Genomic DNA, 14,399 nt, shown 5'->3' on the forward strand with positions numbered 1-14,399 from the left:
CGTTTATCCTCTGGAGGTCCGTCCATGTTCTAGAGAACGTTTATCCTCTGGAGGTCCGTCCATGTTTTAGAGAACGTTTATCCTCTGGAGGTCCGTCCATGTTTTAGTGGCGTTTTTATTCTGGAGGTCCGTCCATGTTCTAGAGAATGTTTATCCTCTGGAGGTCCGTCCATGTTCTAGAGAACGTTTGTCCTCTGGAGGTCCGTGTGAACTCTGGAGGTTCTAGTGGCGTTCTGGGTCGATCCACGACTCCACAGATAAAACCTGCAGAGGCAGAGGAGGCTTCACAGCATGAAGATCGGTTGCATTTTCCTCCAGTTGTTACGTCGGTGTGAAGCTCTGAACATCTGGTTTCACCTTCTCAGGGCTTGAAGAGCCCGGCCCGGCCCGGCTCGGGTCCTGGCTCTGGACCTCCGCCTCTCTGATCCCTCTGTGTCGGTCACATCCTTCTGTCTGTGTTTCTGTGCTTCTGTCTCCCGGCTTGTTGCAGATATGTCACTGAGTTTGTGGACCTGGGTAATGTGTCAGCCTTAAGGACGTTCAGGGTGCTGCGAGCGCTCAAAACCATCTCAGTCATCCCAGGTGAGAAAGACGAGGGAGGAAGTCTGAAACAGCCTCCTGAGTCTGCTGGAGGAGCCGAGTGGCGGTGTTTCAGCTTCCTTCTGCCTGGGACCTGCTGACAGGTCAGGAGGTCCCAGGCAGAAGGAAGAGCTGACGGCTGAGTGGACAACAGAGGCTCCGCGAACCAAACCTGACAGCAGATATCAGAGATCTCCCAGAGCTTTCTGTAAACCCTGATTTCTGTCGATACGAGGAGATATGAGGAGTGGCATGATGTCAAATTTTAATGTTAAATGGAAAAGTTATCAGAGATAATCCATTCTTCTCCTGCTTCTTGTTCTGCATTCCTCACTCCTTCAATATTACATCAAGTTTAACATCTTGGTTATTATTGTAGTGGTAATAAAAATAATTTAAGCAAAGATTAAAGCAGAAAGTAGTTTTAGTTTTTCTGCAGGTTTTAGTTGGACGGAAAACTGAGAGGAGACATTTTAATATTTTTGTTTTTATGAACCTGATCTCTGTAGATGATCTGTTTAGGTCCATAACTTCTTGTTATTTTGATAAAAAGTAAAGTTTGGATCTCAGAAACTTTACAGGATATCTGTTTCTTCAGTAATCAGTGAATGCAGCTGAAACATTTATCTGTGAGGCTCAGGTGAAATCCATCCAGATGTGCGCCTCTGTTTGTCGACTCGTTAGCATGCAGCGCTAACGACGGTCCTGTCTATCATTTCAATGTGCAGTCATTCATTAGTTTACAGACGGATCGAGTCTGTTTCTAATGAATCAACTGGACCAAAAAAAGGTCAAACGTTAAACTGGGCTCAGAAGAAACTGGATGTTTGTCAGATTCGGTGAGATTTGGTCAGCTGGTGTGCACCCTCTGTGTTCTGAGTGTTCCTGCTGGTTTTACCCTGTGGCCTGCCTTCATCTGTTACCTTCAGGTGGATTGTGCTGTGTTGGGATTATTTTCTGATGGATGATTTGTTAAACTTGTTGATTTCCCAGCTTGGATAAAGATGGCTGCCTTTGCTTTTTCCTCCATAATGTTTTCACTTATACCACAAGAACCCTAAAAGTAGTTTTTATATTCATGATATACTGAGGTCTCTTCTGCTCTTTGGCTCTATTTGTAAGTTTTAGGAATATTGAAGAGTGTGAACAGTAATGGCCGCCATCTTTGTCCTCCCTGTTTTCAGCAGTGGTTTTGTCTTTAACAGACTTTAATTCTTAGAAAGCTCGTGTAGTGGTAGCCTGACAGCTGTCTAACCGTCCCTCAGGCCTGAAGACCATCGTCGGCGCTCTGATCCAGTCCGTGAAGAAGCTGGCCGACGTGATGATCCTCACGGTGTTCTGCCTGAGCGTCTTCGCCCTCATCGGCCTGCAGCTCTTCATGGGAAACCTGCGGCAGAAATGCGTCCGCAGGACGGATCACTGCCTGAACGGCAGCCTGCCGTCCAACACGTCCTTCTTCTGCAACAACAAGACCTGGGCCTCCGTCAAGGACTTCATCGAGGATGAAGGTGAGGCGCTGATTTACGGCGTGACATCATTCAGCTCGTTCCTGCAGCTAGATGCAGCGCAGAACCTCAACTAGGAAGAAGATGGAAGTTAGCCGGTTAGAAACCACTAATCCAACACTAGTTCTCCTGGAAATGTTTCCGTTTGGTTCTGGTGTCAGACAGTTTGGGTCGGTCCATAAATAAATCCTTAGATGGTTGTATTTTACTTTGAAAGGCTTGTTTGGACTCATGAAGCAGGGATAGATCTCTGTCCAACAGATAAACGCTTAAAAACAACAAAACTGAGTTGTTGGTTGGAGGTTTTAGTTGACGCGTTCCTTCCAGAACGTTCTGAAGAGTCTTGTTGTGTGTGTGTAGGTGTGTGTGTAGGTGTGTGTGTGTTGCTGCAGTATGACTGGTGCTTCCTTAATGGACTGGACAATGTCATGTTTGTTGTGTGGTTCCAACTGACGTCAGTAAATGCAAACACATACACATGCTGTCAGAGAATCAGTTCAGTATGTACACACACACACACACACACACCACGTTGTCCTGAATACACAACATCCATCATGAGGCACGTGGACCAGAGAATGTGTTACATGAACGTACAGTAGCTGTTTAAAATTCCTGCAGTCCTAGTTTCTGTAGATGAAGTTCCTCAGAGTTATAAAACCAGAAAAGGAACACTGTGTTCTGACTGTAGGCAGCAGATGAAATTCACAAACCCCCCATAGACGTCAATGGTGGTTAGTTTTAGTGAGTGGTAAAACCCAGCCCTGTTTGAGCTCCACAGAAACGTGAATCAGACTTTAAATGGGTCACAGTAACGACAATCGTCATTTGCAGTCATGTGGAGGAGCTGTGACCCACTCTTCTTTCCAGCGTTGCTTCAGCTCTCTGAGGTTCTGGTTCTGGTTCTGGACGCTTTCTGGCCCACTCTTCTTTCCAGCGTTGCTTCAGCTCTCTGAGGTTCTGGTTCTGGTTCTGGACCGTTCTGCTGTGTTTGGGATCATTGTCCTGTTTGTTGGACAGATGGCTTCACATCTGACTCCAGAATCAGCCCAGACCATCAGCCCTCCACCACCGTGCTGACAGCTGCAGTGCATTCTGGGTAAACATCTGTCCTCTGGTCTGGTTCTGCTCCAGAAGTCTTCTGGTTCCTTCAAGTTGAGCTGCCATGTTGTTTTCAGAGAGAAGAGGCTTTAACCTTTGACCTTTGACCTGCTAACTGAGGCTGTAGAGTCTGATGGAGCTCACTGCATGGTCTGACCTTCAGGGTGAAGATCAGCAGCTGTCGTAAATGTCTCCTCTTGTTAATAATCTTCCTCTCTGTAGAACGATGGACTCCAGATGACCTTTGACCCTTCCCAGGTTGATGGGCAGCTGCTCCTCTGAGGTCATTGCTGATGTCTTTCCGCCCTGGCGTTGTGCTCACACACACCTGTAGCTGCAGATCAGCAGAACCTCCTTGGTTTTCAGCGGTGGTCCCTCTGATGCTGATCCATGAAGTCCCTCAGGAAGATCAGAACCGTTTCCTTCCTCTGCTTCGAGCCCAGCTCTCATAAAGTTTACAGTCAAAGGGTTTATGAGGACATGCAGCCTTTTGTTAATGCACCATCTATATCTTCATCTCCAGTTTGCTTTGGCATCCATCACTTCAAATAATTGTCCCCTGCAGGCTTCTGTATCGATCTTTAAAAGCTGCCGTGAAACCTGAGAGGCGAGGCCACGGCCCTGAGGTCGACCTGTTGGGTGTATCTGAGATCAGCCCTCGGAGTGGAGATCAATGGCACATGTTCTTTATTTTAAACATTTCCCATCAAGCTGTTTGTCGGCTGAAGGAAAACCAGCCGAAGCTGCAGCAGCAGCAGCCGGTCCTGCTCTGTTTGATGCAGCTCTGTTTACAGATTCATACAGAAAACACAACATTTCTTCATCTAAATGATTCAGATTAAAAGAACAGAAGGAACAGCAGGTTTCCTAAACACAGCTAAGTATTTAATATGCCTCAACCTAACCAAACAGCAGCTGAAACCTGATGGGGAAACATGTATCTTGGATTTTACCACATTGCAGTTGTCTATGGGGACATTTTGAACCGTCAGCTCAGTTCCTGCTCCGGCCATGTGTCGGGATGTTTTGTTTGAGTTCTTGTGTTGGAAATGATAATAAAGGAGCTTCTAAAAGTCTTGTCCCCAGAAAGAAACGATGGATTCATTTTTCTGCCACTTTAAACTGTTTTATTTCGGCGTGTTTTTGTTTGAATTGTTGAGTTTGGACATAAACCTCCATTTCCAGCAGCTCCATCTTTGATGGATGTGTTTGGGTTCATCACTGAACGATATCGGTCCATCGTGGTGAACAGATTAACAGTTTCAGGTTAATTCACTTCGACCAATAACTCTCCTGCCGTGTCCGTCAAACTCCTGTAAATTTATCTTCTGCTGATGAAAATGCGGTTGAGGACAGAGGTTTATTCATTCCTGACGGGATAATTTGCTGCTCTTGAGTTTTAAGGAGAAATTATATTAAACTTGCTCCCGTAGAGACAATTTCCCCAAGATTCTGCAGATGTGTACAAACCTTCCCACACGGGGGTCTGTTTTCAAAAAATGAAACTTATTTATTAAAAGGCCTTTATTTTGGTCTGAACTTTGGTTAATAAAGTCTTTATCTGAGAACAAAACTCCAGATCTGTTCTTACTTTCCCTAGATGTTCATGATGACAGATCAGTGGTTGCTCTGTTAAAATCTGTAGTTCCTTTGGCCTCAGAACCTGGTTTGGTTTATTCAGATAACCTTTGCAGACGTTCAGCCTCAGTAAAGAGAACGGAACAAGACTTCTTATCTTCGACTTTCAGGTTTTTAACAGTTTTAACTCTGCTTTGCTGGGCGCAGCAGCTTGTTTTGTTTTTCTGAGACTCTTACTCATAAGAAAATTACTCCACTTTGAACAAATGTTTTTTTGCTTTCTGTCATAAACAGCTGAAGAAAAGAGGAGCATTGTGAGAAGAAAGTCAAACCATTTTTTAAGGACATCGACTATCTAAACTCATCCCCAACCTCAAAGATCAGCCAGAACATGGACAGGCTTTCTAATTACCTAACAGGGTCTTTGTCAGAACCTGGTGAGGTCTTTGTCAGGACCTGGGTGAGGTTTTTGTCAGGACCTGGTGAGGTTTTTGTCATGACCTGTTGAGGTCTTTGTCAGGAGCTGGTGTGGTCTTTGTCAGGACCTGGTGAGGTTTTTGTCATGACCTGTTGAGGTCTTTGTCAGGAGCTGGTGTGGTCTTTGTCAGGACCTGGTGAGGTTTTTGTCATGACCTGTTGAGGTCTTTGTCAGGAGCTGGTGTGGTCTTTGTCAGGACCTGGTGAGGTTTTTGTCATGACCTGTTGAGGTCTTTGTCAGGAGCTGGTGTGGTCTTTGTCAGGACCTGGTGAGGTTTTTGTCATGACCTGTTGAGGTCTTTGTCAGGAGCTGGTGTGGTCTTTGTCAGGACCTGGTGAGGTTTTTGTCATGACCTGTTGAGGTCTTTGTCAGGAGCTGGTGTGGTCTTTGTCAGGACCTGGTGAGGTTTTTGTCATGACCTGTTGAGGTCTTTGTCAGGAGCTGGTGTGGTCTTTGTCAGGACCTGGTGAGGTTTTTGTCATGACCTGTTGAGGTCTTTGTCAGGAGCTGGTGTGGTCTTTGTCAGGACCTGGTGAGGTTTTTGTCATGACCTGTTGAGGTCTTTGTCAGGAGCTGGTGTGGTCTTTGTCAGGACCTGGTGAGGTTTTTGTCATGACCTGTTGAGGTCTTTGTCAGGAGCTGGTGTGGTCTTTGTCAGGACCTGGTGAGGTTTTTGTCATGACCTGTTGAGGTCTTTGTCAGGAGCTGGTGTGGTCTTTGTCAGGACCTGGTGAGGTTTTTGTCATGACCTGTTGAGGTCTTTGTCAGGAGCTGGTGTGGTCTTTGTCAGGACCTGGTGAGGTTTTTGTCATGACCTGTTGAGGTCTTTGTCAGGAGCTGGTGTGGTCTTTGTCAGGACCTGGTGAGGTTTTTGTCATGACCTGTTGAGGTCTTTGTCAGGAGCTGGTGTGGTCTTTGTCAGGACCTGGTGAGGTTTTTGTCATGACCTGTTGAGGTCTTTGTCAGGAGCTGGTGTGGTCTTTGTCAGGACCTGGTGAGGTTTTTGTCATGACCTGTTGAGGTCTTTGTCAGGAGCTGGTGTGGTCTTTGTCAGGACCTGGTGAGGTTTTTGTCATGACCTGTTGAGGTCTTTGTCAGGAGCTGGTGTGGTCTTTGTCAGGACCTGGTGAGGTTTTTGTCATGACCTGTTGAGGTCTTTGTCAGGAGCTGGTGTGGTCTTTGTCAGGACCTGGTGAGGTTTTTGTCATGACCTGTTGAGGTCTTTGTCAGGAGCTGGTGTGGTCTTTGTCAGGACCTGGTGAGGTTTTTGTCATGACCTGTTGAGGTCTTTGTCAGGAGCTGGTGTGGTCTTTGTCAGGACCTGGTGAGGTTTTTGTCATGACCTGTTGAGGTCTTTGTCAGGAGCTGGTGTGGTCTTTGTCAGGACCTGGTGAGGTTTTTGTCATGACCTGTTGAGGTCTTTGTCAGGAGCTGGTGTGGTCTTTGTCAGGACCTGGTGAGGTTTTTGTCATGACCTGTTGAGGTCTTTGTCAGGAGCTGGTGTGGTCTTTGTCAGGACCTGGTGAGGTTTTTGTCATGACCTGTTGAGGTCTTTGTCAGGAGCTGGTGTGGTCTTTGTCAGGACCTGGTGAGGTTTTTGTCATGACCTGTTGAGGTCTTTGTCAGGAGCTGGTGTGGTCTTTGTCAGGACCTGGTGAGGTTTTTGTCATGACCTGTTGAGGTCTTTGTCAGGAGCTGGTGTGGTCTTTGTCAGGACCTGGTGAGGTTTTTGTCATGACCTGTTGAGGTCTTTGTCAGGAGCTGGTGTGGTCTTTGTCAGGACCTGGTGAGGTTTTTGTCATGACCTGTTGAGGTCTTTGTCAGGAGCTGGTGTGGTCTTTGTCAGGACCTGGTGAGGTTTTTGTCATGACCTGTTGAGGTCTTTGTCAGGAGCTGGTGTGGTCTTTGTCAGGACCTGGTGAGGTTTTTGTCATGACCTGTTGAGGTCTTTGTCAGGAGCTGGTGTGGTCTTTGTCAGGACCTGGTGAGGTTTTTGTCATGACCTGTTGAGGTCTTTGTCAGGAGCTGGTGTGGTCTTTGTCAGGACCTGGTGAGGTTTTTGTCATGACCTGTTGAGGTCTTTGTCAGGAGCTGGTGTGGTCTTTGTCAGGACCTGGTGAGGTTTTTGTCATGACCTGTTGAGGTCTTTGTCAGGAGCTGGTGTGGTCTTTGTCAGGACCTGGTGAGGTTTTTGTCATGACCTGTTGAGGTCTTTGTCAGGAGCTGGTGTGGTCTTTGTCAGGACCTGGTGAGGTTTTTGTCATGACCTGTTGAGGTCTTTGTCAGGAGCTGGTGTGGTCTTTGTCAGGACCTGGTGAGGTTTTTGTCATGACCTGTTGAGGTCTTTGTCAGGAGCTGGTGTGGTCTTTGTCAGGACCTGGTGAGGTTTTTGTCATGACCTGTTGAGGTCTTTGTCAGGAGCTGGTGTGGTCTTTGTCAGGACCTGGTGAGGTTTTTGTCATGACCTGTTGAGGTCTTTGTCAGGAGCTGGTGTGGTCTTTGTCAGGACCTGGTGAGGTTTTTGTCATGACCTGTTGAGGTCTTTGTCAGGAGCTGGTGTGGTCTTTGTCAGGACCTGGTGAGGTTTTTGTCATGACCTGTTGAGGTCTTTGTCAGGAGCTGGTGTGGTCTTTGTCAGGACCTGGTGAGGTTTTTGTCATGACCTGTTGAGGTCTTTGTCAGGAGCTGGTGTGGTCTTTGTCAGGACCTGGTGAGGTTTTTGTCATGACCTGTTGAGGTCTTTGTCAGGAGCTGGTGTGGTCTTTGTCAGGACCTGGTGAGGTTTTTGTCATGACCTGTTGAGGTCTTTGTCAGGAGCTGGTGTGGTCTTTGTCAGGACCTGGTGAGGTTTTTGTCATGACCTGTTGAGGTCTTTGTCAGGAGCTGGTGTGGTCTTTGTCAGGACCTGGTGAGGTTTTTGTCATGACCTGTTGAGGTCTTTGTCAGGAGCTGGTGTGGTCTTTGTCAGGACCTGGTGAGGTTTTTGTCATGACCTGTTGAGGTCTTTGTCAGGAGCTGGTGTGGTCTTTGTCAGGACCTGGTGAGGTTTTTGTCATGACCTGTTGAGGTCTTTGTCAGGAGCTGGTGTGGTCTTTGTCAGGACCTGGTGAGGTTTTTGTCATGACCTGTTGAGGTCTTTGTCAGGAGCTGGTGTGGTCTTTGTCAGGACCTGGTGAGGTTTTTGTCATGACCTGTTGAGGTCTTTGTCAGGAGCTGGTGTGGTCTTTGTCAGGACCTGGTGAGGTTTTTGTCATGACCTGTTGAGGTCTTTGTCAGGAGCTGGTGTGGTCTTTGTCAGGACCTGGTGAGGTTTTTGTCATGACCTGTTGAGGTCTTTGTCAGGAGCTGGTGTGGTCTTTGTCAGGACCTGGTGAGGTTTTTGTCATGACCTGTTGAGGTCTTTGTCAGGAGCTGGTGTGGTCTTTGTCAGGACCTGGTGAGGTTTTTGTCATGACCTGTTGAGGTCTTTGTCAGGAGCTGGTGTGGTCTTTGTCAGGACCTGGTGAGGTTTTTGTCATGACCTGTTGAGGTCTTTGTCAGGAGCTGGTGTGGTCTTTGTCAGGCTGTTTAGTTTTAAACAGTTTCAGAAACTTACTGAAGGTAAAAACAGAAAGTTGCTGTTTGATTTCCTGCTGTGTTTCCTGTCGGCTCTGTAACCAGTCAGAAAGCTTAAACACATTTCCTCTTATCCTCAAACCACCACAGAAGTTAAGCAGAGTTTGTTTTCTTCCTGCCGACGACCATTAAAAGCTTTAGAGCTCTTTACGTTGGAGACTTTGGTTCCTGAGTGTCCGGGTACCTGAAGTAGTCCACGTGACGACGTTAAAGTGTATTAATGTGCTCGGAAATGGCCTGTGGTCGGGTATGAGTGTTGAATAAATGTTCAACAAAGCGTGCTTGCTGTAATGGTTTTGGCTTTATGGGCCTCCCGCTCAGACGGTGTCTAACCGGGCCAGAACACACGAGTGGGCTCTGATGACTTTATTGATCCTGAGGTAACGTAGATGGACCGAGAGGAGGCTGGGAACAGACAGGTGGAAGGAAAACTCACCTCAGAGCAAAGAGCAGACAAATCAGCTGAACTTTTTAGGGTTTCTGAGGAAAAGGAAATCAGAATGGACCTTTTTTAGCTCCTGAGTTGTAGATGTGTCTGTTCCTCTTCAGTTTCTTCATCCTCTCCTCTGAGGCAAACCCAGGACTCATGGTTTTCTCTTAAATCCCCCAGAGGTCAGAGGTCACACACCCAGACTCCCATTGTATCTGAGCTCAGAGTTTTCTCCTCAAAACAGGAAATAAAAGTCTTTACTTTTAATGTAATTTATTTGAAATAATTATAATTATTTTTATACAAATGTTTAAAGAAAAATTCGAACTTTTTTAATTTTAGCTTACATTTAATAAATTTATTCTCCTTTGTTATTGTCTTTGTTTGACCAAGTTTTAGTTTTTACACTTCTGAAACTTTTTGTTTCCCACCAGCCTCTGGTGTTTCCTCAGTCTCTGTATGATTTAGCAGTTTAATCCAACTTCAGCCGTTTTAAATGTTTGTTTTCACTCAGAGACTGTTTGTCTGCCTGTCTGATAAAGAGTGCTGCTGTTTGTTGCCCCTCCCCCTTCTGAAAAGGAAGGAAGGTTCTTTAGAAGAAAGTTTGAACAGAAACAATAATTTTGTTGTTTTGTTTGTTTTCAGATAACTTCTACAAGGTGGAAGGAGCCAAAGATGCCTTAATCTGTGGGAACAGCAGCGACGCAGGGTGAGTTCACGCTTCCTGTCCTCTGCGGGGGTTTAGCTGCGTTTAAATCCGTTTTGGTTCTGATTGGACCACTTGGTTCTGTGTCATCGGGTCATGAAGAAGCTTCTGTTGGGAGTTCTGACTCTGGAAAACTTTACATTTCTAACAATAAGTGTTTGGATTGAAACCAGACTGGTAAAGAACCGGAGCTGCTGCTCTAATCCTCACCGTAGAAGGAGGAGACATGTTTGAATAAGCAGATCAGTTTTGGGAACGTTAGACCAACAGAAACCCGTTTTCTGTTGGATGATTCCGTCTCAGGGTCTCAGTCCCGATCGACCGTCTTCCGTCTCCTCGTTCCTTTGAATCTCGCTGCGGCTGCGATGAACTGCAGCGCTGTGAGACACGTCAGAGACGCCTGTCCACGCTGAGACAGACACTGACTGACGGAGCCCTGACAACACCGTGTCCCTGCCGCCGTCCGCCCGCAGCCGAGTGACGGCCGCAGCGAGCCGCGGCGAAGCAACACGTAGTGAAGGAAACATGCTACGGGGAGAAAGTGATGAGGTGGTTCAGCTGAGGTGAAGCAGAGGAGCAGGAGGAGATGGACCAACGGGGATCCGAGGAGACAGCAGGGACAGGGAGGAACCAGAAACTCCAACAACCATCAACTGTCTTCTCTGAAACCCAACAGGAGCTTCCTTCTGTAACAAAGAAAATTCTTTTAATGAGCATTTTATTTCTGTTGGCTCTCTATTTGATAATTTAAATTCTTCTGACCCAAATGTTAACACTGATGAGCTGTTTTTTAATAATGATCGTAATGTTACTACTTTTAATTTTTACCCTATTTGTATAACTGAGGTTCTCAAAGAATTGAAAAGTATAGATACCAAAAAATCGGCAGGACCAGATAACCTAGATCCTTTTTTCCTAAAACTAGCTGCAGAGTTTATAGCAGAACCACTGGCTCATATTTTTAATCTAAGTTTAATTTCTAATAAAATTCCTAGTGTCTGGAAATCAGCATTTGTTTTGCCTCTATTCAAGAGTGGAGAACCGTCACAGGTAAACAATTACAGACCAATATCTAAACTATGTATCCCAGCAAAAATTTTTGAAAAATTAGTTGCAGATCAATTGAAGATTTTTTTAGAATCCAATTGTATTTTACAAACTGTCCAGTCTGGTTTTAGGAAGAAACATAGTACTGTTACTGCCACTTTAAAGGTTATCAATGATCTTATTCAGGCTCTTGATAACAAAAAGCATTGCGTTGCTCTGTTTATTGATTTATCAAAGGCATTTGACACAGTAAATCACAAGCTTTTGATTGACATTCTACACAGGATTGGGCTCTCACAACAGGCCACCATGTGGGTAACTGATTACCTATCAAACAGAACCCAGAGAGTTCAGTTGGCTGGCCTTACTTCTTCTAACTGTACAGTTTTAAATGGTGTCCCACAGGGCTCAGTTCTTGGCCCACTTTTATTCTCTATTTATATAAATAACTTGTGTGAAAATCTGTCAAATGCTTCTTATCATTTCTATGCAGATGATTTAGTGATTTACTGCTGTTCTTCATCAATTGTACAGGCAATTCAATACTTGCAGTCTGCTTTTAATGTAGTTCAAGCCCGCTTACAAACTTTAAAGTTGGTTCTGAATGTGGATAAGACAAAGGCAATGATTTTTTCACACTCTAGGACATTATCTCAGATTCATCCATTACTTACCACTGCTATAGGGACACAAATAGAGTTTGTCAGTAATTATAAATATCTTGGCTTTATTTTAGATAAAGAGCTTTCTTTTAAAAATCACATTGCAAATTTGCTACGAACACTGAAAATGAAAATTGGGTTTTATTACCGAAATGGTTCTTGTTTTTCTCTCAAAGCTAGAAGTAAATTGGTAGCTGCAACATTCCTGCCACTTTTGGATTATGGAGATGTGTTATATATGAATGCTTCAAACAAATGCTTACAATCATTAAATACTGTGTATCATTGTGCTTTAAGGTTTGTAACCGGTAGCAGACGTCTCACACATCATTGTGAACTGTATGCAAAAGCTGAATGGCCTCCTTTAAGTGTACGGAGAATCAATCACCTGATGATCCTGATTTATAAATCTCTACTCGGTCTGGCTCCAGCTTATCTAAACTCTCTTTTACAAAGATCTGTTAATTCCCATTCCTTGCGTTCCAACAACATTTTTCTTTTGTATGTTCCACGTTGCCGAACTGAAAAAGGAAAGCAAGCGTTCAGTGTAATGGCTCCTTCAGCCTGGAATCAGCTCCAGTCAGAACTAAAGATGTCAGAACTGATCTCACTGGACTTATTTCGAGCGATTCTTAAAAACAGGCNAACATTGTCACTGTTTTTAAATTGTTTTATACTTGTGCATATGTATTAATTAATTTTGTTTTGTAACCAGGTTGCTGTTCACTGCAGATTTCTGCCCAGGTCCCCCTTGAAAATGAGATCTAGATCTCAATGGGGTTTACCTGGTTAAATAAATAAATAAAAAAAAAAAAAGAAAAAAAAAAAAGCTGGGACAGAACCAGACTCTTACTCTGAAGAGTAGCTTTAGAGTAGCTTTATTGTGAAACTCCAGGTCCAGTCCTCTTCCTGTTCCTCTGAATCCTCCTGAACATCAGAGCTCTGATTAGAGACAACAGGAAGGATCTGTGGGGGCGGCCATGATGGAAACATGGGTAATGTAGAAGAGCCAGAACCAGTTCAGGCGGAAACACAGAGTAAAAAGTAAGCCTCAGAGGAATTACAGTTCAAACTCGTGGCAGAAATGGTTGAATAACTGGAGAATAACTCTGTCACCACGTCGTCCTCCATGTTTAACCCTCTCCTGCTCTGTGGGAAACAGATTTAGGAACATTTTGAGCCTAGAACCAGACAGGAGGACGGTTGTTTTGTTGGTTTGAGCTGAAAAAGAAACTGCTGGAGGACAAAGGAGTGAGAAGGATGACGGCAGACTTCATCACAGGGTTGTTTACTTCCTCAGCTCATACAAGATGCTGATTCTCTGAGCCTGAGGGCAAAGGTGGCTGAGATAAACCCACCATGACACTCTCAGACTCCCACCATCACCAGCCCCACGTTTCAGGATGATGAAGTCTGAGATTAGTATCATGCGTTGTGCACCTTTAAAGGAGAAAACTGGTCCAGGATGACTTGTCTCTTTGTTTTACATAAACTCTGTTCCTGTGAGTCACTTTCCTCCTGGTGGGGGTTGTGTTTCTCCAGGAACATGTCTGTCGAGGTCACTGTTAGGGTCTAATATTCCTGCGGCGTCCTGGAGTTTGAGGTGGAACAACTTTTGACTAATCTGTAGTGTTTCCTTGGTGCTCAGGCTTCTGAGGATCACAGCTCAGAGGTTTTTATGATTCATTCTTTAGTAGTTTGAACATTAAATCATGCTGTACGACGTGTCTCCATGTCCTGGTGGCTTGTTCCAGAGAGAGTCCGAGGTGTTCCCAGTCCTGGATCTGCCCTGAGGTCTGCTTCCAGTGTCTGAAACACGACTGCTTCATGTCCAACGGTCTCAGGCTCACAAACGCTGGACAGAATATGAGTCAGGCAGCAGAATAATCTCAGCTTTAGCTTTCTACAGGCCTAAACCACCTCCACTGACTCCAAGCTCTGCCCGGATATCTAGACTCGTCACCCTGTTCCTGAGGGTCCACCCACTCTGCAGAGGACGCTGATCTCAGACTGTTGGTCTTCATCCACAGCTCATGTCCACAGGGGAGGTTTAGATTGTAGATCGATTGGTAAACTGAGAGTTTTGCCTTTCAGCTCAGCTCGACAGATTGGTACAGTGCCCACATCACTGCACACACCATCCTTATCCTTATGGACGGTTGGATGTATGGTTGGATGTATGGTTGGATGTATGGTTGGATGACCAGGCCGGCCGTTTCTTCCCCTTTGCTGTGTTGAGTTATCAGAAGCTGAACGCTGTTGTTTAATGAGCCTCAGTGATTCGGAGGATTTATCAGCTGCTCGTTTTCCTTCCTTCTCTGCAGAATTAAATCCATTTCTGCTCCGACTGAAATAATACAAAGACAGATTACCTTCAGCTGAAACGAGGTGAACCTGCTGAGTTTATTCAGCGACAGAAGCCAAATAAAATCAGCTCCAGCTGTAATGATCGTCATTTAAGAGGAAAAATGTTTTAACAAACAGGAACTGAACAATCTCTCCGCTCTGACAGAGAGGAAAAAATAAAGTGTGACCCATAAAAATGTGTTTGCATTCTGCCGTCATGTCTGCAGAGTAACGAGCATTCAGCTGGCATGCCTCCAACATGCCAACAACATGCCTCCAACATGCCTCCAACATGCCAACAACACGCCTCCAACATGCCTCCAACATGCCTCCAACACGCCTCCAACACGCC

At 45.3% G+C, this 14,399-nt stretch overlaps 1 protein-coding gene across 2 annotated transcripts in view; it reads left to right on the plus strand.

Annotated features, from left to right (window-relative positions):
• Positions 1-14,399, plus strand: part of LOC108251229 (sodium channel protein type 4 subunit alpha) — a 102,022-nt gene that overhangs the window by 13,253 nt on the left and 74,370 nt on the right. The window contains exons 6-8 of one of the 2 annotated variants that reach the window (XM_037973130.1): positions 491-582; positions 1,845-2,087; positions 9,932-9,995. In XM_037973130.1, the coding sequence (XP_037829058.1) occupies positions 491-582; positions 1,845-2,087; positions 9,932-9,995 (399 nt within the window). The remainder of the gene's footprint in view (positions 1-490; positions 583-1,844; positions 2,088-9,931; positions 9,996-14,399) is intronic. The other variant, XM_037973131.1, reaches the window with a different exon arrangement.

Source organism: Kryptolebias marmoratus, linkage group LG21 (genome assembly GCF_001649575.2).
Source record: "Kryptolebias marmoratus isolate JLee-2015 linkage group LG21, ASM164957v2, whole genome shotgun sequence".
NCBI classification, from domain to species: domain Eukaryota; kingdom Metazoa; phylum Chordata; class Actinopteri; order Cyprinodontiformes; family Rivulidae; genus Kryptolebias; species Kryptolebias marmoratus.